This window comes from Podarcis pityusensis (assembly GCF_964106645.2).
Source record: "Podarcis pityusensis genome assembly, chromosome: 6".
NCBI classification, from domain to species: Eukaryota; Metazoa; Chordata; class Lepidosauria; order Squamata; family Lacertidae; genus Podarcis; species Podarcis pityusensis.
This window is the reverse complement of record NC_138030.1, coordinates 34560149-34585387: the sequence shown is the minus strand read 5'-3', so window position 1 is coordinate 34585387 and position 25239 is coordinate 34560149. Positions and strand designations below refer to the sequence as shown.

Genomic DNA, 25239 nt, shown 5'->3' with positions numbered 1-25239 from the left:
TGAAGACTTTGTTTACAGTTCTTCCCTGCTGGTTGCAGCTTTGAACAGACTCTTTCTCAAGACTCTACAGTGTTCACTGAGATGTATGCTATAAACCAATTTAATGATGTAAATTTTATTACTGCAGTATACCACTTTTCATTTTAGAATCAATTTGCAAACCATAAAATTATATCTGCAAGGATGTTTCTAGTGGCCCACGGTATATTTTGTTTATAGGAACCTAGATGCAGCTGTGCTGCTTGTGGTATATGGCTGTTAAGGCATTGCTTCCACACTTTTTATTGCAGAAGTCTAAGGGAGTGATGAATTTGCCTGTAATTGGACAAAATACACATAAGCTAATAAAACTTGAAACCAGTTACAAATCGGAGCCTCAAGAGCTGTCCCCTGCTTTTTCCTACCAATGTAGATCTTCTTTCCTAAATGAATGTTCTCACTGAAATGAACTCTTTCTCCTTCAAAATATCTTTTCAACCACACAGTAAATATCTAGAGGGAGTTTTTCACAGCAATGTGAGTTGTTTCTATTTTTCAAGCAATAAACTGCTCCAAACGACTAGAATGCAATGCTGCTTCCCCACCTTAAATGAAACCTGTTCCCTCCCCCTTTTACTCCCCGAGGTGTCAGGCTCCATCCAGCCCTGTATTGTGTGGAATGACTGCACCTTGTATATAACAGTGCCATCTGCTGGTCAGTTAACAACACTGCAATATACACTTTGTAATTCTTGGGTTGCATTTCACACCTCAATGAGAACCCTTCCATCTCTCTCTGCCCCCAGTTCCACAGCTGGCCTTTATCATTCAGCAGTCATATGTAGGTGCCAGCTCACAGAATGTAAAGCTGTTTTAAAGTTATCTAGAGTAGGTCAGTACCTGGAATTCCAGGTGATAATTGGGATGCTATTCATGGGTGGTGCTGTGAGTTCAGCAGATTTTATAACAGTATGAATATTGTTAGCCACTTTGAAATGAATATGCGACAAAACAGGATTTGCTTAAGCAGGTTCTATGTATAAGGCAAGAATTTGAAGTGCCCTTTGTGTTTAATATGGATGCTTTTTTTCCCTCAGGTTGGGGACCAGATTGTTGAGATCAATGGGGAGCCAACCCAAGGAATCACCCATACCCGAGCCATTGAATTGATTCAGTCTGGAGGAAATAAAGTTCTCCTCCTTTTGCGACCAGGAACCGGCTTAATACCAGATCATGGTAATATGGTACTTCTGTCCTGTTTATGGATCTGATGAATGAGAGGGAGTGACTGTCTTAGCCTGTTCTGTATGTTGCAGATGCTGCTGTTCTTCAGTGTTAGAAGAGCATTAATTCTGCTATTTCCTCCAGAGACAAGGTCAAGCAGACTTACATCTATATCTGCTTTCATACCTGAAGGCAGATCAGAGTTTCATGAGAGCTTTGTTTGCCAGAGTCAGCTAGTTGCCTAGAAATAATCTTCCCCATTTCCCGCTCCTTCTGTGCTGACTGTATGCTCTTTTTCTTCCTTGTCTTCCTGTATCACCTAGAGGAAAATGAGGTATATCCCCAAGGCCCAGGCATTGTTCTCCCTCCTCACCCAACCCTCAGCTATCCCCCAAGAGAAACAGTGATGTAGGTCCTTTGCCATCCACACCCACGAGTCCTTGAAGTCTTTGCAGAGGTGATACAGGCAGACACACAGAGAGAGGGAATTGACATGAATAATGTAGAGGCATTAAATTCCCCCAGTCAAAGGTAAATAATGTTCAAATGCACTAGAGCAAGGGTAGCCAATGTGGTGCCTTCCAGATGGTCTACAACTGCCAGCACCCCTTCAGTATAGCCCAGTAGTCAGGGATCGTGAAAGCTGTAGTCTTACAAGCTCTGGACTTTACCTGGTTAGGGAAGGCAGCACTAGAGAAAAAGAAACATGTTGGGTACTATATTTGGAAGGACTGATAAAAGACACAGAAGTCTCAGCCCCCAGAGGATCTTGTGAGATCAGTCTATTTTCCCATGAGTGGACCCCTTTGTTTCATTCCTTTACAGGAATTTGTGCCAAATAGTCTCTGAAAGTGACGTCAATCAACGGGTTATATTGAGCTGTATTAGTCTGAAAGTAACTTTCCACAAGAGTGGAGCAGTTTGCAACAGATTTTGCCCCTTAACTGAATAACCCTAAGAAAATTGAGGTGATCCCTTTTGGGTGCAAACATTCTAAACAGACACGGGAACTTGAGAAAGTGTCTAAGGGGGATAGGGACACTTCAGCATCTTTCAGCACTTTCTCTCAAGGCACACATACAAGAGCAACCAGAGACCTGAGAATCTGTTTATTTAAGACACTGTGACTACCAGGCTTCCTTGGTGGAGCATACTCAAGCAGGTCTTGCAAGCACAGGACAGTAAGGAATAGCGTGATTCTTTTTATTCTCACTATGCCAGCTCTTGCACTCTGCTTGTGAATCGTACATTTCTGATGAAGTCTTTTGCTGTGTGCTGTGATTTTGGTATATAGTCCTGGGCTTTTTCTCTTCCTCCCTCAGGTTTGGCTCCTTCCAGTTTGTGCTCCTACGTGAAACCTGAGCAGCATTAAAGCTTTCAGTGCTTTTCTTGGTCTTTCCTTAAAGACTTGGTAAATCTGCATGTCTTGTGATTGACCTCTTTTTATTTGCTTCAAACAGTAGTTTTTCGCTCTCCTTGTTTTCAGTTTTCTTTTGGCATGTATTGCTTAAGTGTAGTCTATCACTGATGCAGAAGAATAAATTTTAGGAGTCCTGCATTTCACAAGCCTTACCAGCTAAATAAATCCCAAAGCCTTTCCATGTGTCAGCAGAGATCATTGTCCTTCCTAGCACATCCTCCAAATCAGTGATTTTTCCCAACTGTTCTACGTAACATGCACTATGGTGGTTACTCTCTCTTGAGAAAAACAGCAGAGGGCAGCATGAAAACACAGACAAACAAACAAAAAGAGGTAAAGCCTCAAAACAGTGCAAAGGTATGTAGGGTGCTCTAAAGAAAGATGTGAAATACTCAGCACATTTCAGTTTCAACTTTCCTTGGGGTCAAAGACTATAACTGGTTAAAGGCATCATGCTTTGTTGAAGTGCTCTACTCATTTATAGTATTTGCCTCTGAGAAAGGTTGAAATCAAGCTGCATTGGGCATTTTGTTTCTTTTATTAAAATTGTGTATTTTATGATTTCATGGTTTTGTGACATACCACCATGAATTATTATTATTATTTGAGTTGGTGGTTTATGAATATTGTTATAAGCTACATTGAATTAAATGTGCCCTACATACTCAGCACCATTTTGAAGATTTGTGTCCCTTTCATTTATTCTCTCTCCAGCCCATTCTGCAAACCCCAGGCATACACTTCCCTAGACCCTGTGGGAGAAATTCTTACCCTGAAATGTAAAGGAATAATAAGACTCTTGTTTTAATTACCGTGCAGTGTTGTGGTTAACAGGAAAGTGAGTTAATGTAGATTGCAGTTTTTTGTTGTTGTAGTGGAAGAGTTGAGCATGCACAGAAATCAGGTTTGCAAAGCAGGGAAGGATGTGCACATATGAGGGATATGCAGCACTTGTTAAATAGTTATTAGCAAAAGAATACATGACCTGCAGTCTGTAAAACCTAATTTGTTGTCTTGCCATATAGAGACATAAGTTGGTTTTTCATTGTACGAGTTGTTGTGTTTTTACATAGCTTAAAACTGGAAGGGCTTTAAATGTCGAGAACACATCCTTATTGCTTAGTGGCATATTTGTCCTTGTTCTGATGCAGGTGATCTGGATAGTTTGAATCCAACATCCTCAAGTGTAACACACGGTGAACAGACACCACTTCCCTCATCTTCACATTCTGCTTCCACATCTGAAGCATCTCATTTGCCAGGACCAGAAGAAGCTTTAGTGAAAGTCCAGACGCCTGAGAAACTGGAAGAACTGAAGAAAACTGTGCCTGAAAAGAAAAGCACTTTAATGGAAAACCACTTGGAGATTAAGAATGCAACTTCTGCACAAAAGAATGTGAACAAACGGGACCACCCCTCCAGTCCGGGTGATAAGGTGGTACACAGTACTGCACAGTTGGCAGTGGGCAATGCAACCAGCAGAGGCAGATCAGCCAGCCCAAAAAAGTTGAGCAATAGTACTTCCAAAGGCCATAATCAAGCACCATGCAACAGCCCTCGAATGGGTGAACCTAAGAAAACCACCAAGGGTTGCTTAGACCAGCCAGAAAGTCCCAAAAGACACGAAAACAAGCACCCGGGAACCACTGAGAGTGCAGATATTGGGAAAGTCCCTGTCAAGGAAAAGAGAGGCAGATCTGCCAGTCCCCAGAAATATCCAAAGAAAGAAAGAAGCAGAGATAATCTGAACACAGAGCAAAGATTAACAGAATTTAAAAGTGGAACACCTGTTAGTGAAAAGCACACAACTGTGCTACCAATAGAAAAAGTGAAATTAGGAGGCATAAAAGAAGTCACAAAGCAAAACATATCTGGGAAGGATGAGAAATGCCCTTCAGAGACAGCACATTACAAGTTAGAGGAGCAGTCTCTTCCATTTTCTGAGGCTAATCAACTTAGAAAGAAAACACTGGAAGATGAAAAAATCAAAAGCTCTAACCAATTAAAAATGGCAGGTCTTCCTGATGATTCAGTACTTTCTGGAGATAACAACACTAGGCTTGAAGCAGAAGAGCCTGTTGTCCTGAACAAATACAGAGACAATGACTTGGAGTCAGCTGATAAAACCAAAGAGGATGGAATTTTCAAAACTGAGAGCAGATCTCCTGTGAAGAAAACTATAACTCCTGGACCTTGGAAGGTACCAAGTGCAAGCAGAGTCACAAAAGCAACAGGTGTGACTGACAAACGGGTTTGACTGACAAACTTTTTTAGAACATATTTTAATCAGGTTTCTAATGTGGCCACTTAAAACAGTTTTTCTTTTCACAAAACTGTCATTTTTTCAGACACTGTGATGAACAGAAAGTACATTTGATTGGAAGTTAACTTAGGCTGCATGAAGGACCTTTTGGATTGCATATATGAAACTCTTCAAAAGCTGCTGTCCTTTGGTCCCTTTGAAGGTGGTGTCCTGCTGCTCCTGATGTTGCACTGCTAAGGCTTTCTGATAGTATTGTGAGATAATGAACAAAATTATTTAATGCCTATTATCAGTGTAATCATGACTCACTACTCTTGTTCTTGTGCCAAGTTATCTACTGTATCCTGTTGAATCTTCTGCATTTTCCACTGCCACAGAAAAGGGAAAAAAAAGTTTAAAAATGAGTATTTACTCAAGCATGCTGCATGTTTACATAGGGAATATTTCTGAGTTCTCGCTGCTCAAGCAAGAAGTTAGATGTGCTTGGTTTTCTTGGCTCTCTGGAGTCAGGGAGCAAACATGCCCCAAATGCCTTTTTTCACAAAGCTCTCTTCCACCCTCCTCAAACCTGTCAATACCAGCATATTAACTTTAAACAGGACAGTCCCCCTTTATATGTGCTTTTTTGTCATTTGCTCTCTTCACTACCTTGTTTGAGTTGTCCATTCCAACTTTAAAATATGTGATACAAATTTAAATCCGAAAGCTGAGTAGTTTTAAAATCACAACAGTTCTCTTAATTTCAGCGTGATTATATTGAAGTAAGTGGCTTCAGGATTGCCACGAAATTATATCCTGATTATTATTTTTTAACAAGCACTTTTAACATTAGTTATTAAACATGCAGAGTGTGCATATGCTTTCAAGCTTACTGCCATGCTGTTTGTCAGCATCTCCCATCTGTTGTTAGTTTTTTTGCTTAATGCTGTCTAAACACTTGAATATTTCCTGCCTTGGCTCAAAATTCAAGATCTTAAAACACAGCAGAGTAAACCGATCCACCAAAGTCAAATTCTCAAGAATTGTCCTTGCTTATCGCTATTACTAGAAGACCTTACTTTGTTTTCCATTTTTTTACGTACCTCTCTTACTTCTGTGTGAGTGTAAATATGATAGTGAGGAATGTTAACAGCGGAGCACATTTGCACCTCAGACGTGTAGTTAATTGTGATGGGATTTGAGATGGCAAGCTGCAAGAATGGAGACTTTGAATTTTACATCATTCTAGCAATGGATTTGGCAGCCTCTGAATGAGCTTTTGTGAGTTTGATCCATCTCAGTGGAGAGTTTGATCCATGCCCCTTATGTTACCCTAAATCAAAGATTTCCACATTTTGTCAGGGAGCTTCCTCTTCCAGTAGGCTGTTTAATTGTATTAGACTTCTTTCTTCCAGCTTTCAAGTCTTGTTCTCTATTTTACATTTTATTTTTTCCCCTTTCTTCTCAAACTTACTTTCTTTCCTTCATCCCCTAGTTTCTCTTCCAGTCCTTTTTTCACCTGTTCTGTTAGTTACAGTGTTTAAGTGATTTCTCAAACATGCAGAATGTTTCGTAATGGAACTTTCATTGCCTGTGTGTGTATATGTGTGTTCGTTTTGGGAATGTCTTAATGCAATGTCTGGTTAATAAGTTCTGCAAGTTCTTTAGTGTTTTGAACTTGTTTTGCTTTTTGCGCGGGAGTGTGTGTGTTTGAGATGGGACAAAACAAGTTCTTTCCAGCATAGCAGCACTGTGGCAAATGGATGTCTGCAAATTAAGGACACATTGTTAATATTGCCTTTTAAGAACTCTACTACTGCTAACATTCTTCTCCCTTCCTCTCCCCTCTATTTTGTGAAATCCCTATCTACTAAAGAAAAAAAAATGCACAGTACTATTTTTCTTGCACAGTAATGTCCAAGCATTTAAAAAAAATAAATCTAATGGTGGCATTCCTGTTTTGCTGACATATTAACCCTTTCTTTTTATCAGTTGCACTCTACTTTAGGCAGTCTGACAGTCAGTTTTACTGCTTTGTTGAACTGAATGAGACAAGCTTCTCCACTTCCTTTGCATGTGTAGTTCTTTGCATGTGCAGTAACTACTGTTACTGTGGCACTTCCCCTGAGCCAGTAGGAATAAGAGAAAAGTCATTCCCATTGCTGTTTGGAAATACTTATCTGTATAGAGCCCATCTATCTGCTCAAGGTTTTACCATTTCTGTTCCATTTTCACTTTTGCATGATACTGCTCAGCCTTATTCTGGAGAACAGCTGAAGTTGGCATTGTGTCATAGTAACTACAGGCTTGCCACTGAGGGCTTTAGCGATGTCACTTTCAGAAGATTATTGCTTTGCATTCAACTCGATTGCTGACATACCCTTTTCACCTAGCCCTGCTGGGTCTGAATGCTTTGAGTGTGATGGGGAATAGATTGGTGAAGATATCTAGGATAGTGGTAATCCTGTGAACTCTTGACATGGACTTTGATTGCTGAAGAATGAAATTCCTTAGATGCTGTCTGTGTGAGATATGATTTCACTGAAGCCTGGAATACTACTACAAGAGGTGAACTTGCTTGGTGCTATTGTTACTGGTTTTGTATGACTATCCCTGTGTGGTTGCTGTGCTTATCCTGCTAGCTTGATCAGAAGCAACTGACATAAGTGACTTCCAATTGCCCATTTAAAAGCACTAGGTCTCTAGAAAGCTGTTGATTAGCCCTTTCCTCACCACCACCTCTCAAGCTGACCATTGCAATGACAGTGAAAATGCTTGAGAAGGAAAAGTTGAAAGCATAAACGTACCTGTAATCAGAGCCTCAATAGGATGCCTGATGGCATTGGTCAGAATGGGAAATTGAATGGTGCAAGGTTGTTTATTGTGCAATAGTCCTGCACTTTCATGATGGATTTGCTCATGTGACACCCAGAAACATATACTGGTGTGATGATGCACATTTAAGTTACGTTAGAACATCTGTTCACCTTTTTAAAAATTTGTGCAAGGTGTATGTACGTTGGCTGTGAATTTACAGTATCTTACAGTTCCACATGGGTTTGTGCTTTTTATTTTTAAATGGTGTTTTCCCATCCCAACAATATGTGTTGCTTATTAATTTCCCTGAGTTTTTAAAAGTTTGATGTGGCTCAAATGAATTCCTGTTTTGAACAGGAGGTTTTTAAAAGCCCTATATTCTTTGGACTTGGTTTTCCTAAGCATTTCTGTGGTGTGATGCTACCAAGACAAACCAGTTCTTGAGGAAATTGTTTTTTAAAAGACTAACAGCTGGTTAAACTCTTAAGAAAATTGTTTTTTGAAGTGTCTTTTGTTCTCTCATTTAAGAACTCAAGTTGCTGTAGGACGTATGTGCAAATATTGTAGAAAATTACTGTGAAAATATTTAATACTTGAGTTAGCCTATGTAGTTTAAATACCATGACAAACATCATGAAACATCCCTTCAAGATTCTCTTATACTGTCACAGAATAGTGTTGAATGAAAACTGCAGAAATATCAAGATGACTTAGTAAAACTAAAATGGTTCCCCCCTCCATTATTCAGCAAGTAATCATTATCCATATGCAATTTAACCTTTAATGGCGTGACCTAATTTGTTGTCCTCTGTTTGATGTGAGCCCTTCTACCCAGAGACTTTGTATCTGTACTTAACTGCATAAAATGACTTTAGCAATGTGGCCTTGGAATGTTGAGAAACCTATGGTTGTACTGGATGTAAATGTTTATATATTGTACAGCACCTTTATATATACTTCTAAGGTTCTGATTAGAAAGAGACCTGTAAATCGCTCATTATTTTTTATATAGATACATTAAAAAGAGACTCTAGTTCATGGCTTCTGGAGTACTGTACTTTATGAAAATATCACCTCTTCAGTATTTTATGCATTAGAACAAGGGTATATAACTTTTTTCAGGCCAAGGTCTGCATTGGCCCCAGCTAACACTGTAAATGCGGGCATGACCATTTTTCAAAAGGGGGAAATTTTGGAGATCACAAAACTGTTTGGCATTGCAGAATAAAATTATGTAGAGTAAGAGAAATGGTTGGGAGGGATTGCAGGGCCACAAAAAACTATTGGGCAGAGTCAGACTGTGTTACCCACCTGCTACATTATAACTCTAGATTGGATGTAAAAGATCATGAACAGCAGGAAGGTACAAGTTCAAAAATTCTAAAATACATAGGCTCAATAGCATTGTTCATGCTTCTGCTTGTGTAGAAACATCTCAAAGATTTAATTTTACTTTTCTCACAGCTGTAGCACAATGTAAAATTAACCTTCCACCTGCAGCCAACACATCTCTCACAAATGGCCCTTTTACCTGTAAACACAGTGGTTGTCATCAGAAAAGAACATAGCAAAACTTCAGTGTTTATATTACTTGTTTTATTCATCCAGATTACTAACATTTAGTTGGATTTGAAGAATATTGTATGACAATAAACAGTTCATACAAAGCTGTTTGTATAAACAGTATCATATACAAAGTATATCTTGCTTAAGATGCTACAGGCAGTGCTGATTTTAAAAATATTCAACTATTCCATACATACTAGTGACAGCAACCAACCACTCAGTGATAATTTGGTAAGCCCTTTTAGAGTTACTATAATTTTATTCCTGAATCCACATACAAATATGTGAAGTATCACAAATAGAAAAACATAGAAATATGGGTTTGCTGCCATGTACATTCAGAAGCTGCCATGTAGGTTCTAAATATTTATGTATGGTAAACCATATATATACCATATGTGAAAATCAGTACAGCTATAGAAAATTTTCTTGTGTGAAGCAGTCCACAGCCCTAATACTTACCCTACTTGGGAAGGATTGTGTGTAAAGTTCTTTAATCAATAGCCCCCTGCAGTGGGAAAATTTTCAGGTCCAACCCACTTTCCGTGCAGCTAAATGCCAGCAATGGGTGTTGTAATCTATCCCAGCAGAAATTTGGTTCTAATTGCCTCTTAAATACTGTAGAATATCTGCTCTCTCTGGAAGCATATAAACATTGCTGTATTCTCTCATGGAGAGATTGCTTTGCTTGTTCAGATCAGTCTGAGTTCACATAATGAGTTATTTGAAGAATGCTAATCATATAAAAACTATCATCTCTCCTGGTGTGTGTGGCAGGCCTACTGTAAGCCACCTTCTGGAGCTGTTTGTGTGTTCCTAAGCAACCGCTGCATGCCTGGAGATAAAAATCCATCACCACAAGTTGAGTATATAATTTCCTTCTCTTATAAATCAACATCAGTAGGCAAGGCCTCCAGCAGCTTCTGCTGCTAAGTCTAGTGCCATTCAAGAAAATTTTATTGGAGGCACTTTAAAGTAGGTCAAGAGCAAGCTACCAAAAGGAGGTGATTCTGCCAAAAACAAGCACCTCTCTGAACTTAGAACATAGCACCATGCTCAGCCACCTCATTTTAAAAACATGTCCCTTAACATGTTCCTAATATGCATTAAGTTCTGTTCCCCTTACAGATGACTTAACAGCAAGCCTTTTCAGGTCAGAAAATGACTGGCTTGATGCAGTGGTTTTGTTTATGCAACAAATATCTGTTGTAAGATTTCATACTACTGCACTCCATGGGAGCTGCAGGTTTGTCAGATAACTTTATTCTAAGAAGCCCGTTTACTAAGGTTTATTTAACCATTTCTTCAAGCCATGGCCTCACTGAGAATAAAATTAATTTATTCTGGTCTTGACAGAATGTATGAAAAACATAAGATGTGAAGACTACTAAAATGAGAGAAGCACCTTCAAATGCCATTCCAAGCCCCTGCAGGACTGCTGATAACTCTTGTGGCACTGGACAAGGGCCCAAGCTTCTTTCTTCTTCAAGTCACGGTTTGATTTTCCACAACTAAAAAATTAAGTAGGCATTATATCAGGAGAGTAGCTTAACAATTGAATTTTAAAAAATCAATCTAAAAAACTGTAGCTTCATAGTTCAAAACTAAGCCTTTTAAAGCATATACAAGCAACTGTCAGATCATTGTTCATTTGCAGGCTACACACATGAAGAAGCAGAAACCAATGATTTAAACTGAGCAACCTTCTCTGATTTGATTTGGTTTGGTTTCAAACTGAAGGTCCAGAATCGTGAGGCCCAATTGCTGATTTCATTGGTAACAGTATCTGTTGCAGCATCATCAAGTACATAGGAAGGGAAGGCTGTACTTCAGTGTATGAACTTGAGTACAGAAAAACACCGAACTGAACTAGCCACTCTGCATGCAGACACATCAATACTTACTCTAATGTTGAATCCCAGTAGATCACTTATAACACCAGAGACTGCAGACAGGATCACCACACGAGTAATGTTGTAGATTAAGGGATTCATTGTCAGGCCATACAGTCTAAATGGAGTATCTAACTCCTGCCATCAGAAAAGGAAAGTTAACGGGCTAGTCTTGCTTAGGAACATAGGCAGTTGCTTTACACTGAGTCAGACCAGTGGACCATCTAGGTCAGTACTGTCCACACTGATCCTTCAGGGTTTCAGACAGCAAGATTTCCCATCCCTACCTAGAAATGCCAAGCATTGAACCTGAGACGTTCATGCAAAGTATGTGCTCTGCCCCTTCCCAAATGGGCACCACAAGAAAACCCTTCAAATGGTCAAACATCATTTTATCAAGTATTAAACAGACAAAGAGTTACATAGTTCTGAACTGCTCACCTTCAGGAGTTTGGTAGAAAGTTTTAAGACGTTGTTCACCAGTGTGAGCTGTTCTTTCTTGTTTGGCTTCTTCTCCATCTTAAGATATAAGTTTATCTGTAACAGATTAAAAAACAACAACAGTTCACATCTTTTATTGATCCAAGTCTGTCCTTCACCTATAGGGACAGGAGGGATAGGAGGCATGCTCAGCATAAGCAACATTCCTTCACCCATCCTTAGCCTTAGGCACTATTAATTGAAGTAACTTAATAATAATAATAATAATAATAATAATAATAATAATAATAATTTTTTAGTTATACCCCGTCCTTCCCGGTTCAGAAAACTGAGCTCAGGGTGGCTAACAACAAATTTAAAACACTTAATTGATGCTAAAAAAAACAGCATAAAATACGGTATAAAGCGTAAATACTTGCCATTTCATTAGCATGGTGCTTTTCATCAACTCATAAGCAAAGCAGCAGAAACACAGGCCCCCACAAGGAGCTTTAAAATACACACACACCTAGATGCAGTCCACAAAATGCTTGAAGTTACCCCCCCCCCCCAAAAAAAATCAACCATTTGCCTGCATACCAAAGGAGGGTCAGCAAATTACAATACGCCCTAGCACCAAAATGAGAGACAAGCTAGTCTCTCTACCAGAAACATGGGTACCTCAGAGAAAGGGAGATGATAGCCTTAGAAGACAGGTGTCTAAACAAATCCTGGCTGCATAGACAGGTGCTTCATGAAGGGTATATTTTTAGAGTCCATGTAGCAGGAAAAGTAGATTTGTAGCTTGTAAAGGGGGCAGGAATACAAGGAATCGGATACAGCATCATTTATATCCTGCCTTTTGTTATAGAACTAAGGGCATCATACATCTGGTACCCAAGGGCTCACCCATCCTGGCACTGACAAGACCCAGACCTGCTTAGCTTCAGCAAGGCCTCATGAGCCTTCAGAACATGCACTGGGTCTGAAAGATGAAAATTAAACATTGGAATTTTGTTACATTTTAAATGTGCAAGTGTGGCACTTTGTAGCCATTAACAAAATGACCCCAATATCTTCAAGCACCTGGCTTGAAGACCAGCTTGTTCTTCAAAACTAATAAATTCATTTTATATAGATTAAAGTTAGTAAGTAACAGACTACTTGTGAACTGTACAAAGATCTAAATGTATGGATATTTATGTCAGGAGTTCAACCTACACTCGAGTAGGACCCTGACAGAGAAACATGCCCAACTGGCATGTTTTCTCCCTCCTGGTCGATCGTTCGGGAGCTCCAAATCTTTCTTCAGCCTGAACATCACAGCGACCGATGCCAACCGACACCAGCACACTTAGGGATCCGCAGAGTTTGCGCAACTTGCGTGACAGACCTCAGCAACTCAGAATTTTGGCTAATCTACTTTATTTACATATAAACACACACGGAGCATTGCAACATGGCTCCCTCTTTCTCTAGCATCAGACAGCAAAGAGAAAAAGAACAAAGGACAATAGTCCCACTTCACAGAACACGGTAACACAAACATCCTGTCTTCGTCACTTCCCACCCTGTGAAGTCAAAACATAACTGTCATGTGATAGACAAAAATCTCATGACTGAAATCATGGAGCAGGAATTCTAACAATTTACAGGCATAAATGGCAAACTGAAAGTGGCAAATAATTTCTAGTGAACAGACCCCAGGTTATCAATTTTAGTTTATGTATTTGATAACCTATTATCACAAGAAGGGTACGTGTTAGGCAAAATACCTGCTCAGTGAGTAGAATTGAAATATTACTATATTTCTTGTTGGTCTCAGAGCCCAGGGATGCCAAACGCAACAAGAAGAGAAGCAGGGCTGTTTCCCAGATTAGGAATTCCCAGTTGTAAGCAGCATTCAAGAATGTCTTGTGACCTTTTAAAACCTGTGGGGGGAAAACACAACAAAATCAGCAAACTGCCCTTTACTAGCTATAACAGCTGCTATAGGACAAAATGGGGACTTCGTTTATTTCTTCTCACAATGCTATTGTGTACCTGTTTAAATACTTCTGATTATCTCTAGAAAAAAAGTGTAGGGCACTTAAAGAGCCTGCACAGCAAGAACACAACTATCATTCACACAAAAGCAAAAAATAATCTCGAACATGTTTCCTAAAGTAACAGAAATGCAAGGGGGCTGTAGGAAAGAATTAGCAGGTGAGGAAAATGTAAATAATTCCTCCCACCTGCCCCATTAGCTTCTATAGCATCTTCCCTGTCCTATTTCTCAGTTGAATTAATCTTATGTCACAGCAGAGGGCTTAGAAAGAGCAGAATTATGCCCCTGTGAGTTTGTATCTTGCAACAGATGACTGTCTCCAGTCTAGCAAGGAACCTAAACTATGGGAAGAAAAAAAGCTGACAGAGTGGAAAGTGTCCGCACTTGAGTTGTTAGCTGAACAAACTTGGTGCTTTAAACCATGCTTGGCCACTTGAGTTCAGCTTTGTATTGGGTATCTTGTCAGTTATGAAATAGATTATTAAAGGAAGCAAGAAGCTGAAATTACTGTAACTGAGTTTAGATGCTACCTTCTCTATAGTGTCATTTAGAACAGCTTGCATTATATAAAAGAACAGGCGGGTGCTTCTCCAGTGCATGTAAAGCAGCCACTATAACAGAGGTGGAGAACTAGATGAGGCTAGCAGGCCAGATCCTTAACTCCCCTAAGCCTGGGTGAAGCCACCACCTGCCAAACACATGTAAGGGCTGATGGGAGCATACAAAAAAACCTGCATAGTTGAAGCACCAATCAGCTGATTATGGGCTCTCCAAAGCACCAAACAGGGCACTTTGCAAGGTGAAAGGAGCTTCCAAAGAGCCCTGGTCTGCTCTTTGCAAGCCCCTGGAAGGATCAACTGACTACAGAGTTCCCAGGGAGCTGATAGGCACTGACTTCAACCTCTGTTTTCTGCTAGGATGAGCTGTACTATGGAGTTCCGCCATGGGGAAGTTATTAGCATAAGCAATCCCAGCTGACTGGTAGTACATTGGTAAGGAAGGCTTGGTGTCACCACTGGGAGTGCATTGCCACTTTAAGGCTCCCACTTGTGTTTTTTAAAATATATTTTTATTAAAGATTTCTTAGTTTACGAAAAAACGTGTGTAGTCTCTTTTTTCAAGATGTTTTCTACAGGTCAGTTTTATTTGTTGTGAGACATTAGTGTCACATACAGTGTTAGGTTAGGAAGAAAAGACGGGGGAATGGTGAGTGGGGTAGGGTCGGGTGGCAAGGCTCCTACTTGTTCACGGGCAACTGTGTCTCCACCTGTCACTCACCTGACATCACATAAACTTTCAGGGTGGAACAAGTGGCCGCGGTCTGGGGGAAACTGCCTCTTGAGCTAACAAGATGTATGTTAGGCCTAATTAGGCACAGAGGTCAGAGATTCCCCATGCCTGCTCTATAAAGGTCTCTCCTCTGGGGAGAGGAAATGTACCAAATAAAAAAGGAATTTTAGCTATAAACCTACTTTTTTAAAAAGAGAGAGAGAATTGTTTTTATCCTGTTTTTCAGTCAAAGAATTCCTCTGGAACAGCTTACACATCACTTGGGGAGGGGGGGACTCCTGCTCACTGGATTACAATTTTTTTAAGTGATGTTTGAAAAAATGTTTGAAAAGGAGGAAGAAACAAGTAAATTCAGGTCCAGCTTTTTAGTTCCAAGTTCTTTAAATGGACAATTTTCAAACTCTTCCCTTTGAGGTGGAACTCTCCTCACATACACCCAAACTCAGATGTTTGTATTAGTACTATATTAATATATAAATTTGATGATCAGCATTGTATCTTCAAATAATTATTGAGATCTTACCTGTGCACAGCATATGAAAGCAATGGAAAGAGCCAATAAGAAGATGGAAGATACAACCACGTCGACAGATCGCTGTGGGCCTCGCCTCTGCCACAACAAAAAAATGAATTATAAAAGCAGGAAAGTGTGCAAGAAAGAGAGCAACAGAAACAGTTCTATTTGATTCAGCATTTGCTAATTTTAGTGCTATTGTTATTGTGAGCTACTTTGAGCTCAACATTGTTGAGAAAATGGCATACATTTTCTATCAACATAATCATAAAAACACAATAGCATATAAAGCAATAGCATATAAACAACTCAACAAACAATGCACTTCAAAACTGACTCATAATTCAAGGCTATCAAAAACTGCTGCTAAGCACCAGCCCATTGCCAGCTGATGCCTTCTCTCCGGGAAGAGACCTCTTCACCAAGTGCAACATGCAATCCCTTGTGGCAGGTCCTTTCTTAGATTTTGCCACAAGGGAGATGGGGCTGCTCTCACTCAGTGCTTGGTGGAACAAGCACTCACTTGAAAACAGCAGCACAGTCCTAGGCAGCAGGCTCTTTCATAGTTTTTGTACAAAGGAGGCAGGGCTAGTCTCACTCCTTTGAAAACATACAGTAGCAATTGGAATCTTCTGTTTAGGCGGAGATGCCAATGCTTTTAGACGTACCTTTAGGTAGGACCGGAGTGATAGCCAGATCTTAATGTTTTCAACTTTCTTGAGTCTAAAGTGAGGGATTTCATACTTCCTGGCTTTCCGAGCAGAAGTGATATGGCTAAAAAGTTTTGCAAACAAAAACCGCTGTAAAAGAAAAGTAAGTTTCTGTCATGACAAAGTGCACTTTGCTGTAACTTGGGACTCACAACCAGATCCTCCTCTTACCATTACTGCAGTCAGGTTAATAAACAATATGCTAAGGAACCCTTCAATAACATTTCTCCAGGTTAGGAAACACATTACTGCAAGGTGTCAAATGAGGAGGAAAACATAATCCATTTAGACTCTTTCCACAAGCTGCCACTTGCATGCAGAGGGGAAAGATGCAACCCAATAACACCACACTCATTTTGTGATACTAGAAGCTTGGGAGAAAGAACATGAAAGAGACCATCGACCATAACATCCTTCTGGACCACCTAGAGGGACTGGGAGCTGGGGGCACTGTTATACAGTGGTTCCGCTCCTTCCTCCTGCACCGTGTTCTGAAAGTGGTGGGGGAATGAGTGTTCAGACCCCTGGGCTCTCACTTGTCGGGTGCCTCTGGGTTCTGTCCTCTCCCCCATGCTTTTCAACATCTACATGCAGCCGCTGGGAGAGATCATCAGGGGGTTTGGGCTGGGTGTTCATCAGTATGCGGATGATACCCAGCTCTACCTCTCTTTCAAATCAGAACCAGTGAAGGCGGTGAAGGTCCTGTCTGAGTGTCTGGAGGCGGTTGGAGGATGGATGGCGGCTAACAGATTGAGGTTGAATCCTGACAAGACAGAAGTACTGTTTTTGGGGGACAGAGGCTGGGTGGGTGTGGGGGACTCCCTGGTCCTGAATGGAGTAACTGTTCCCCTGAAGGACCAGGTGTGCAGCCTGGGAGTCATTTTGGACTCACAGCTGTCCATGGAGGCACAGGTCAAATCTGTGTCCAGGGCAGCTGTTTACCAGCTCCATCTGGTACGCAGGCTGAGACCCTATCTGCCCTATCTGGTACGCAGGCTGAGACCCTATCTCGCCAGAGTGGTGCATGCTCTAATTATCTCTTGCTTGGACTACTGCAATGTGCTCTTATGTGCTGCAATGTGCTACCTTTGAAGGTGACCTGGAAACTACAACTAATCCAGAATGCGGCAGCTAGACTGGTGACTGGGGGCGGCTGCTGAGACCACATAACACCGGTCTTGAAAGAACTACATTGGCTCCCAGTACATTTCTGAGCACACTTCAAAGTGTTGGTGCTAAAGCCCTAACAGCCTCGGTCCAGTATACCTGAAGGAGCATCTCCACCCCCATCGTTCTGCCCAGATACTGAGGTCCAGCACCAAGGGCCTTCTGGCGGTTTACTCGCTGTGAGAAGCCAAGTTACAGTGAACCAGGCAAAGCACCTTCTCAGTAGTGGCACCCGCCCTGTGGAACACCCTCCCACCAGATGTCAAAGAGAAAAACAACTACCAGACTTTTAGAAGACATCTGAAGGCAGCCCTGTTTAGGGAAGCTTTTAATGTTTAACAGACTATTGTATTTTAATATTTTGTTGGAAGCAGCCCAGAGTGGCTGGGGAAACCCAGCCAGATGGGCGGGGTATAAATAATAAATTATTATTATTATTATTATTATTATTATTATTATTATTATTATGCTGGTGCTTTCAGTGGCAACCATTTCACTGCCATGGCATTTCTGGCCTACTAGTTGCCCCAAGGCTTGATTGTTCAGACCAACCTGTTTGTATGTTCTCTCGGCAACACACATCATGAAGAAAAACATCCAGGTGAGGCACAGGCGCTCAAGGAAGATGATTGCTGAAAGGGCGACGACCGGAGGTATGGTGGGAGCCCCGCAAAAGATATATAAAAGCTCTTTTAGAGAAAGGGTCCATAACTGCTCCAGGGTCTTGGAGTGGAAGAGTCGATAGAGAAATGGAAGGAAAGCTAAGCCAATGGTAACAGTATTTCCCAGCCACTGGTAACCAGCTCCTTGCTGATAGGCATTGACCTATTGGTTAGGGAAAGCAAGAGCAAAATTTCACAGCCTGCAAGAAATGTTTCATTTTAACAGTTAACACCCCCCCAAAAAAACCCATTTCTCCCCATAGCAATTTCCAGAATGGTAGCAGCATTAATCTGTTGGGGGGGGGGCAGTGTCTTGTGGCACCTTGAAAATGAACACATATATTATGTTACAGATGGGTAGCCGTGTTGGTCTGCCATAGTCGAAATAAAAAAATTCCTTCCTGTAGCACCTTAAAGACCAACTAAGTTAGTTCTTGGTATAAGCTTTCGTGTGCATGCACACTTCTTCAGATACACTGAAACAGAAGTTACCAGATCCTTCTATATATTGAGAAGGTGGGGAGGGGTATTACTTAGAAGGGTGGTGGGAATCGGAGATTGGCAGATAGCTGAGATGAGCCTGTTGACGACTCTTAACGACTGTAATAGGTCTTACAGGAAAAGGCAAGGGGTGAGAAGGTGAGAAATGGCTTAGTCATGTATAATGAGATAAGAATCCAATGTCTTTGTTCAAACCAGGTTTCTCCATTGTTTTAAGTTTGGTAATGAGTTGTAATTCAGCAGCTTCTCTTTCCAGTCTATTTCTGAAATTCCTTTGTAGTAAAACAGCTACTTTGAGATCTTGTATAGAATGTCCTGGGAGATTGAAGTGTTCTCCTACTGGTTTCTCTGTTTTGTGATTCTTGATGTCAGATTTATGTCCGTTTATTCTTTGGCGTAAGGTTTGGCCTGTTTGTCCAATATAGAGAGCTGAAGGACACTGTTGGCATTTGATGGCATACACAATGTTAGACGATGAGCAATTAAATAGTCCCGAGATGGTATGTGTGATGTTGTTGGGGCCAGTAATGGTGTTGTCCGGGTGTATGTGGCAGCAAAGTTGGCATCTGGGTTTATTGCAGGCTCTGGTGCCAGTGTCCGTGTTAAGTCTGGTTGTAGTATTATTGTGGGTTAGGAGTTGTTTAAGATTGGGTGGCTGTCTGTAGGCAATGAAAGGTCTTCCTCCCAGAGCTTGAGAAAGAGAACTGTCATTGTCCAGGAGAGGTTGTAGATCTCTGATGATGCGTTGAACTGTTTTAACTTGGGAGCTGTATGTGATGACTAGTGGAGTTCTGTTATTTTCTTTTTTGGGTCTGTCTTGCAGCAAGTTCTCTCTGGGTATCAGTCTGGCTCTGTTGATCTGTTGTCTAACTTCATCTGCTGGGTATTTTAGTTCTGAGAAGGTTTGCTGTAGATCTCTTAGGTGAGAGTCTCTGTCTGTAGAATTGGAACAGATGCGGCTGTAACGTAGTGCCTGGCTATATACAATGGACTGTTTGGTATGTTTGGGATGGTAGCTAGAGGCATGTAGATATGTTTGTCGGTCAGTTGGTTTACGGTATAAGGTGGTGTCTATGTGTCCATCCTGTATTTTTATAGTAGTGTCCAAAAAATGTATTTCTTGCATAGATTGATTCATTGTAAGGTTGATTGTGGGGTGAAAATCATTGAATTTCTGGTGAAAGGTGTCCAGGGTCTGTTGACCATGTGTCCAGATGATAAAAATATCGTCAATGTATCGTAGGTACAAGAGAGGTTTGAGTGGGTAGGAGTTTAGGAAACGTTGTTCTAAATCTGCCATGAAGATGTTGGCATACTGTGGGGCCATGCGGGTGCCCATTGCTGTGCCGCTGATCTGAAGGAACAGGTCATCACCGAATTTGAAGTTGTTGTGGGTAAGGACAAAAGAATAAACGGACATAAATCTGACATCAAGAATCACAAAACAGAGAAACCAGTAGGAGAACACTTCAATCTCCCAGGACATTCTATACAAGATCTCAAAGTAGCTGTTTTACTACAAAGGAATTTCAGAAATAGACTGGAAAGAGAAGCTGCTGAATTACAACTCATTACCAAACTTAAAACAATGGAGAAACCTGGTTTGAACAAAGACATTGGATTCTTATCTCATTATACATGACTAAGCCATTTCTCACCTTCTCACCCCTTGCCTTTTCCTGTAAGACCTATTACAGTCGTTAAGAGTCGTCAACAGGCTCATCTCAGCTATCTGCCAATCTCCGATTCCCACCACCCTTCTAAGTAATACCCCTCCCCACCTTCTCAATATATAGAAGGATCTGGTAACTTCTGTTTCAGTGTATCTGAAGAAGTGTGCATGCACACGAAAGCTTATACCAAGAACTAACTTAGTTGGTCTTTAAGGTGCTACAGGAAGGAATTTTTTTATTTCGACATATATTATGGTAAGCTTTTGTTGACCACATTTCTCCTTACAATTAAATGGCTGCTGCAGTCTCCCCCAGCCTTGAATGTCCATATCACAGTCCACCTGTCATGTTTCAGCAGGAGTTGCTAAGGTGGGGGACAACTTGGAGCAATTTTAATTGTTTGTATACAGCAATGATAGCATCTTAAACCTGACCCAAAATGCACAGAAAATGTCGTGTTTTTCCTCCCAAAATACACAATGCACATAACCCTTACCTTGCTCATGATGATCCCACTGATCTCCAGCACAGACATGTCCACCTTCTTGCACTCATTCCCCTCCCAGATGAGGGCACTCACTTTGGTAGAGGCTGGGTTTGTGTTCTGTAGCCAGAACAAGTGGTTCTGAGGAAGAAAACGCATCTTGGAGCCACATTCTGGAAAATCTGTCTCTAACATGGGGAAAAATAGCTTCAAAACAGTAGCTTTAGTGACACATTAGCAAACACTTTGCCACTAAGACGTCAAACTTCACTGTTCAAGAGATGGACCTTATTTGAATATGCATGAACACCCTTCAAGGCTCTATCCTTACTGCACACTTTGGATGCCATCATTGCCTATAATAACGTACAGATGGCTTTAACATTATGCAGGTTGAAGGGCTAAGTAATTCTGAGAACAAGAAGCTTTCACCATATCTATGAGGCCCTATAAACTGAGTCTCCTCAAAATCTTTTTTGCACAAGAAATACACACTTGTTTTAGCACTTGCTGCTTTGAATCAGCATGGCTTCCACCAATAGTACCAACATTTTCTGAGCACTTGAAGGACACAATATTTTATACTTATGCTTTCCCAGAGAGTGCATTTATTTCATATGCAAACTGTGCTAATGTCACAGGTACATATCAGAAATTTCCCCCAATTTGACAAACAAAACTCCTTTCACTTTGATGAATCACTTTAGTAGGAGGCTTAGGGAATATAACTCTCCAATGCCCCACAGCCATTGCTGAGACTCTGGCACTTGAAAGATCACTGCCATGCACCAAGATTCAAGTCTCCCACACCATTCATGGAAATCTTCTCCTTAGCCCTGCCCTTGTATCGTTGAGGCCATCTAGCGGAATATGCCTAAGCTAATACTCCAGAACTGAACCACAAACCCAACTACACTCCCAGATAAATGACAAAGAGAAGTGACTTTTGTGCACAGAAACTCCTGACAAAGGAGTTTCATGCCCTGTTGCTTGAGGGGGAGATTTTGGCAGTTTGACTCTAGCTTTTTATTCACTTAATTTACAGTGACGAGGGAAACACTTCACATGTTACAGACCTGCTGGAAAACATCCTCCTTCAGATCACGTTTGCTTCCCTTTGCTTCTTTTCCTTTGGCTCCCTCGCTGTCACTGGTGTAGGAGGAGCGGTACTCAGGACCGTGAAGCAAGTCATCCCACAGCACATCTTCTGTCTCAGAGTCATGGCGGGTGCTGGATGAGTCTCTGTGGGATGCACTGCCACTCCGAGATCCACTACTATGATAGGATCTGGACTCCTGCAAGGAAACATCACGCCAACTGATTCAGCTGAGACCGGTCACTAAATAGCCACTTCAATGAGGCCCAAATTGCCCCTGTACAATGCTTTACTGATTTAAGCTGCAACACTGCAAACAAGCCCAACCCTATTCCTAGCAAGAAAAATGTACAGATTCCTCCTCTGTTTAGAATTGTCTGCCATGTTTTCACTGGGTCTGCTAACTTAGCATTTTCTACAAAGTCCCCCTGCAAAGGGAATCATACATAACCATGCCCTCCAGGGACCAGAGAATCATGCTGAACTCATGTACTTACACTGAATAGGGTGCTGATAGCAAGCATAAGTATTCTCAGTGGTAAGAAAGGGCATGCATTTCAATCACAGATTGCAGAAAAGCATACCAGGCAACTGCTGCAATCACTAGCTTCTCAAGTGGTGTACTTGTGACTGAAAACACTCTCCTCCTCTTCTTTAAGTATCCTGGAAAACACATGTTTTCCCAAACTGGCTGCTGACAAGGTTTTGGTGAGGATAAAATGAAAGCCGGGGGGAGAGAGACATGGGCACTACCACAAAGTACAAATGTAATAGACAAATGTGTCCTATACTCATCCAGAAGCATTGCAATATGTAATGCAGGACCCTAGAGACAAGCTAAGAATAGGGATACTTCACCTGCCCAGAATTTAATTTTGCAACAGAAAAAATAGTGTTAGATAAACCAGTTTATGTGCTAGTTTTCTGCTTTAATAGATTCACTGGAGCTGCAGTGCACCAGTGAAGTCAGTTTTATGACTTGCCAGTGCTGGAAGGCAGGTAAGAAGATTTTCTCCAGATTGGTAGAGATTTAAATTTTATTTCATACAGAAATAAATTTGGTTTTAGAAAGGAAAGAGCAACATATTTGCCTTAACACAAGAGATCAGTGTCCAAAGAACACCAGTCACAGAGCACTGTGTGATATTTTGGGGTGAATTTTTATTGTCAGTGGAGAGCTTTAACAAAATGGAGTTTCTCAGTAGAAACCAATTTTTAAGCGGTGAAAACAAGAGATCCCCACTGTTGAAGAGTCAATGAAAAAAGCCATTCAAAGTTCAACAAAATTCTCCCATTTCTCCACTCTGATGCTATATAAAATGTCATGATCTCCCTTTTCACCCCCAAAACTAAGTGGGCTATACACCTTAGAATCTTGTATTCCTAAAAATAAACTGGCCAGTTCTTTGTTCGCTTTTAAATAGAAGTGGTACATCACAGAAGAACATTTAACCCTTACAACAAGAATGCATTCTGAGTCTCACATTGGGTATAGCAAAGCATGATGAATATTTGAGTCAGCTATAGGTATACCTAGAGATATTTAGCAAAAAAATGCAATACTCAAGTAAGGAGCACATATTTATTCCCATTCTGCTGACTATGAACTGCTCAATGTGCCTTTTCAGACAATGCAAGCAGCAGACATTGAGATAAAGTAGTATGTTTCAACTGGAAACAGGTGTCATTCATTTCATTTTCCATCATTACCTACCCAATTAAAGTTGCACTGAAAGGGTCATGTCATTTAAGAATAAAACATCAGCAACTACTTCCTCGCATAAGGCTAAAGATAATCCCAAATTCAAAAAGGGTGATTATCTGCATCCAGGCTCTTCAACTTATGTGACATACTGTTAATAATCTAAACTTTGGGTAAACTGGTACCTCATGAATAACTGTTGCATCCAGTTCCGATTCTTCTATGCTGTCAGAGTCTTGCATAGATTTCACGACCTCCTTGATCTGCCTCAGATCACAAAAGACAGTAAGTGCAGAACTTTTACATGTGGGAATGAACATACTATTTCTTATCTTCCCATTTCTCTTGTCCAAAGTAAACATAACCTACATAAACATAACCAGAGGTGGCGGCTTAGTCCTAATCTTGCTCCTTCACCACCTTACTTTGCCATTTCTTCTTGCCTTCCAACTTGCAGAAAGTGAAGTGGGGTCTTTATGCGAGTTGTAGAATGCTGGAAAATCAGGGTTCTAAAACCCATGGGGAGCCACCATAGACATTTTTAACCTATCCCTGTTGCAGGGTTCTGTCCCTACCTGCCTGAAGACATCGATTATAGTGCCAGTCCCCAAGCAGTCAGTGGTGGTATCTCTCAATGACTATAGACCAATAGCCCTAACATCTGTCGTTATGAAATGTTTTGAGAGATTGGTGCTAGATCATATTAAGGCTGGTCTTCCATCCACTCTAGACCCGTTCCAGTTTGCATACAGAAGAAATAGATCTACTGATGATGCTATTTCCATCGCTGTCCATACTGTACTGAGTCATCTAGAACGACAGGGAACCTACGCAAGGCTGTTGTTTGTGGACTACAGTTCTGCCTTCAATACAATTCTGCCAGACAGGTTATTTCTTAAAATGACCAATTTGGGTATACATCAGAAGATCTGTCTGTGGGTAAGGAATTTCCTGACTGATAGGCCGCAGACAGTGAGAATGGGCCCTTACTATTCTTCTACTCTAGTATTAAGCACAGGAGCCCCTCAGGGATGTGTGCTAAGTCCCTTTCTCTATTCCCTGTACACATTTGATTGCACCCCACTGTATAAGTCCAACACAATCATCAAATTTGCGGATGATACAACAGTGGTGGGGCTCATTAGTGAGAACGATGAGACTGCTTATAGGAAAGAAGTACAGGGGTTAATTCAATGGTGTAAAGAAAACAATCTTATGCTTAACACCAAAAAAACCAAAGAACTCATAATTGACTTTAGGAGAAAGAAAAGTGTATTTTTACCATTGCACATAAATGGCGAGGAGGTGGAGAGGGTTGGTAGTTTTAAATACCTGGGCATTTACATCTCTGAGGACCTCTCATGGACTGCAAATATTAATATGGTTGTGAGGAAGGTGCAGGGGAGGTTGTATTTCCTGAGAATGCTCAGGGGACTGAATCTATCTCAGCACCTACTTCTGTCCTATTATCACAGTACCATCGAGAGTGTCTTAACCTATAGTATATTATCGTGGTATGGGAGCAGCTCTGAAACGGATAAAAAAGTTTTACAGAGAATAATTAAAATTGCCCAGAATGTTATTGGGCTCCAACTACCAACCCTGGATGAGATCTTCACGTCTCGCACTTTGAAGAAGTCACACAATATCCTGAGAGATCCCACCCATCCTGCTCACAACTTCTTTGAACTGTTGCCTTCGGGCAGAAGATATAGGACAATGAAAACACGAACCACACGCCTTCTGAATAGTTTCTATCCAAGAGCTCTGATTGCACTAAATAATGATCTCAGGGCCAGTTGCAAGAAATAGCAAGCAGGGAGTAGGAAGGAA

At 41.0% G+C, this 25239-nt stretch overlaps 2 protein-coding genes across 10 annotated transcripts in view; one reads left to right on the top strand and one right to left on the bottom strand.

Annotated features, from left to right (window-relative positions):
* MAGI3 (membrane associated guanylate kinase, WW and PDZ domain containing 3) overlaps window positions 1-8723 on the top strand; it is a 110509-nt gene extending 101786 nt beyond the window's left edge. For 2 of the 4 annotated variants that reach the window (XM_081009783.1, XM_081009782.1), the window contains exons 20-22: window positions 1077-1215; window positions 2526-2614; window positions 3775-3914. In XM_081009783.1, coding sequence (XP_080865909.1) covers window positions 1077-1215; window positions 2526-2575 — 189 coding nt within the window. In that variant the 3' untranslated portion in view covers window positions 2576-2614; window positions 3775-3914. Of the gene's footprint in view, window positions 1-1076; window positions 1216-2525; window positions 2615-3774 lie in introns of all 4 variants that reach the window. The other 2 variants (XM_081009781.1, XM_081009780.1) reach the window with 1 other exon arrangement.
* An 819-nt stretch (window positions 8724-9542) lies between these two features.
* Window positions 9543-25239, bottom strand: part of PHTF1 (putative homeodomain transcription factor 1) — a 29679-nt gene continuing 13982 nt past the window's right edge. For 4 of the 6 annotated variants that reach the window (XM_081009818.1, XM_081009819.1, XM_081009820.1 and 1 more), the window contains exons 10-18: window positions 23592-23669; window positions 21685-21903; window positions 20621-20749; window positions 17841-18113; window positions 16080-16211; window positions 15421-15507; window positions 13336-13491; window positions 11582-11677; window positions 10789-11278 (exon numbers count right to left, since the gene is read on the bottom strand). In XM_081009818.1, coding sequence (XP_080865944.1) covers window positions 11078-11278; window positions 11582-11677; window positions 13336-13491; window positions 15421-15507; window positions 16080-16211; window positions 17841-18113; window positions 20621-20749; window positions 21685-21903; window positions 23592-23669 — 1371 coding nt within the window. In that variant the 3' untranslated portion in view covers window positions 10789-11077. Of the gene's footprint in view, window positions 10084-10570; window positions 10760-10788; window positions 11279-11581; window positions 11678-13335; window positions 13492-15420; window positions 15508-16079; window positions 16212-17840; window positions 18114-20620; window positions 20750-21684; window positions 21904-23591; window positions 23670-25239 lie in introns of those variants that run through there. The other 2 variants (XR_013987587.1, XM_081009822.1) reach the window with 2 other exon arrangements.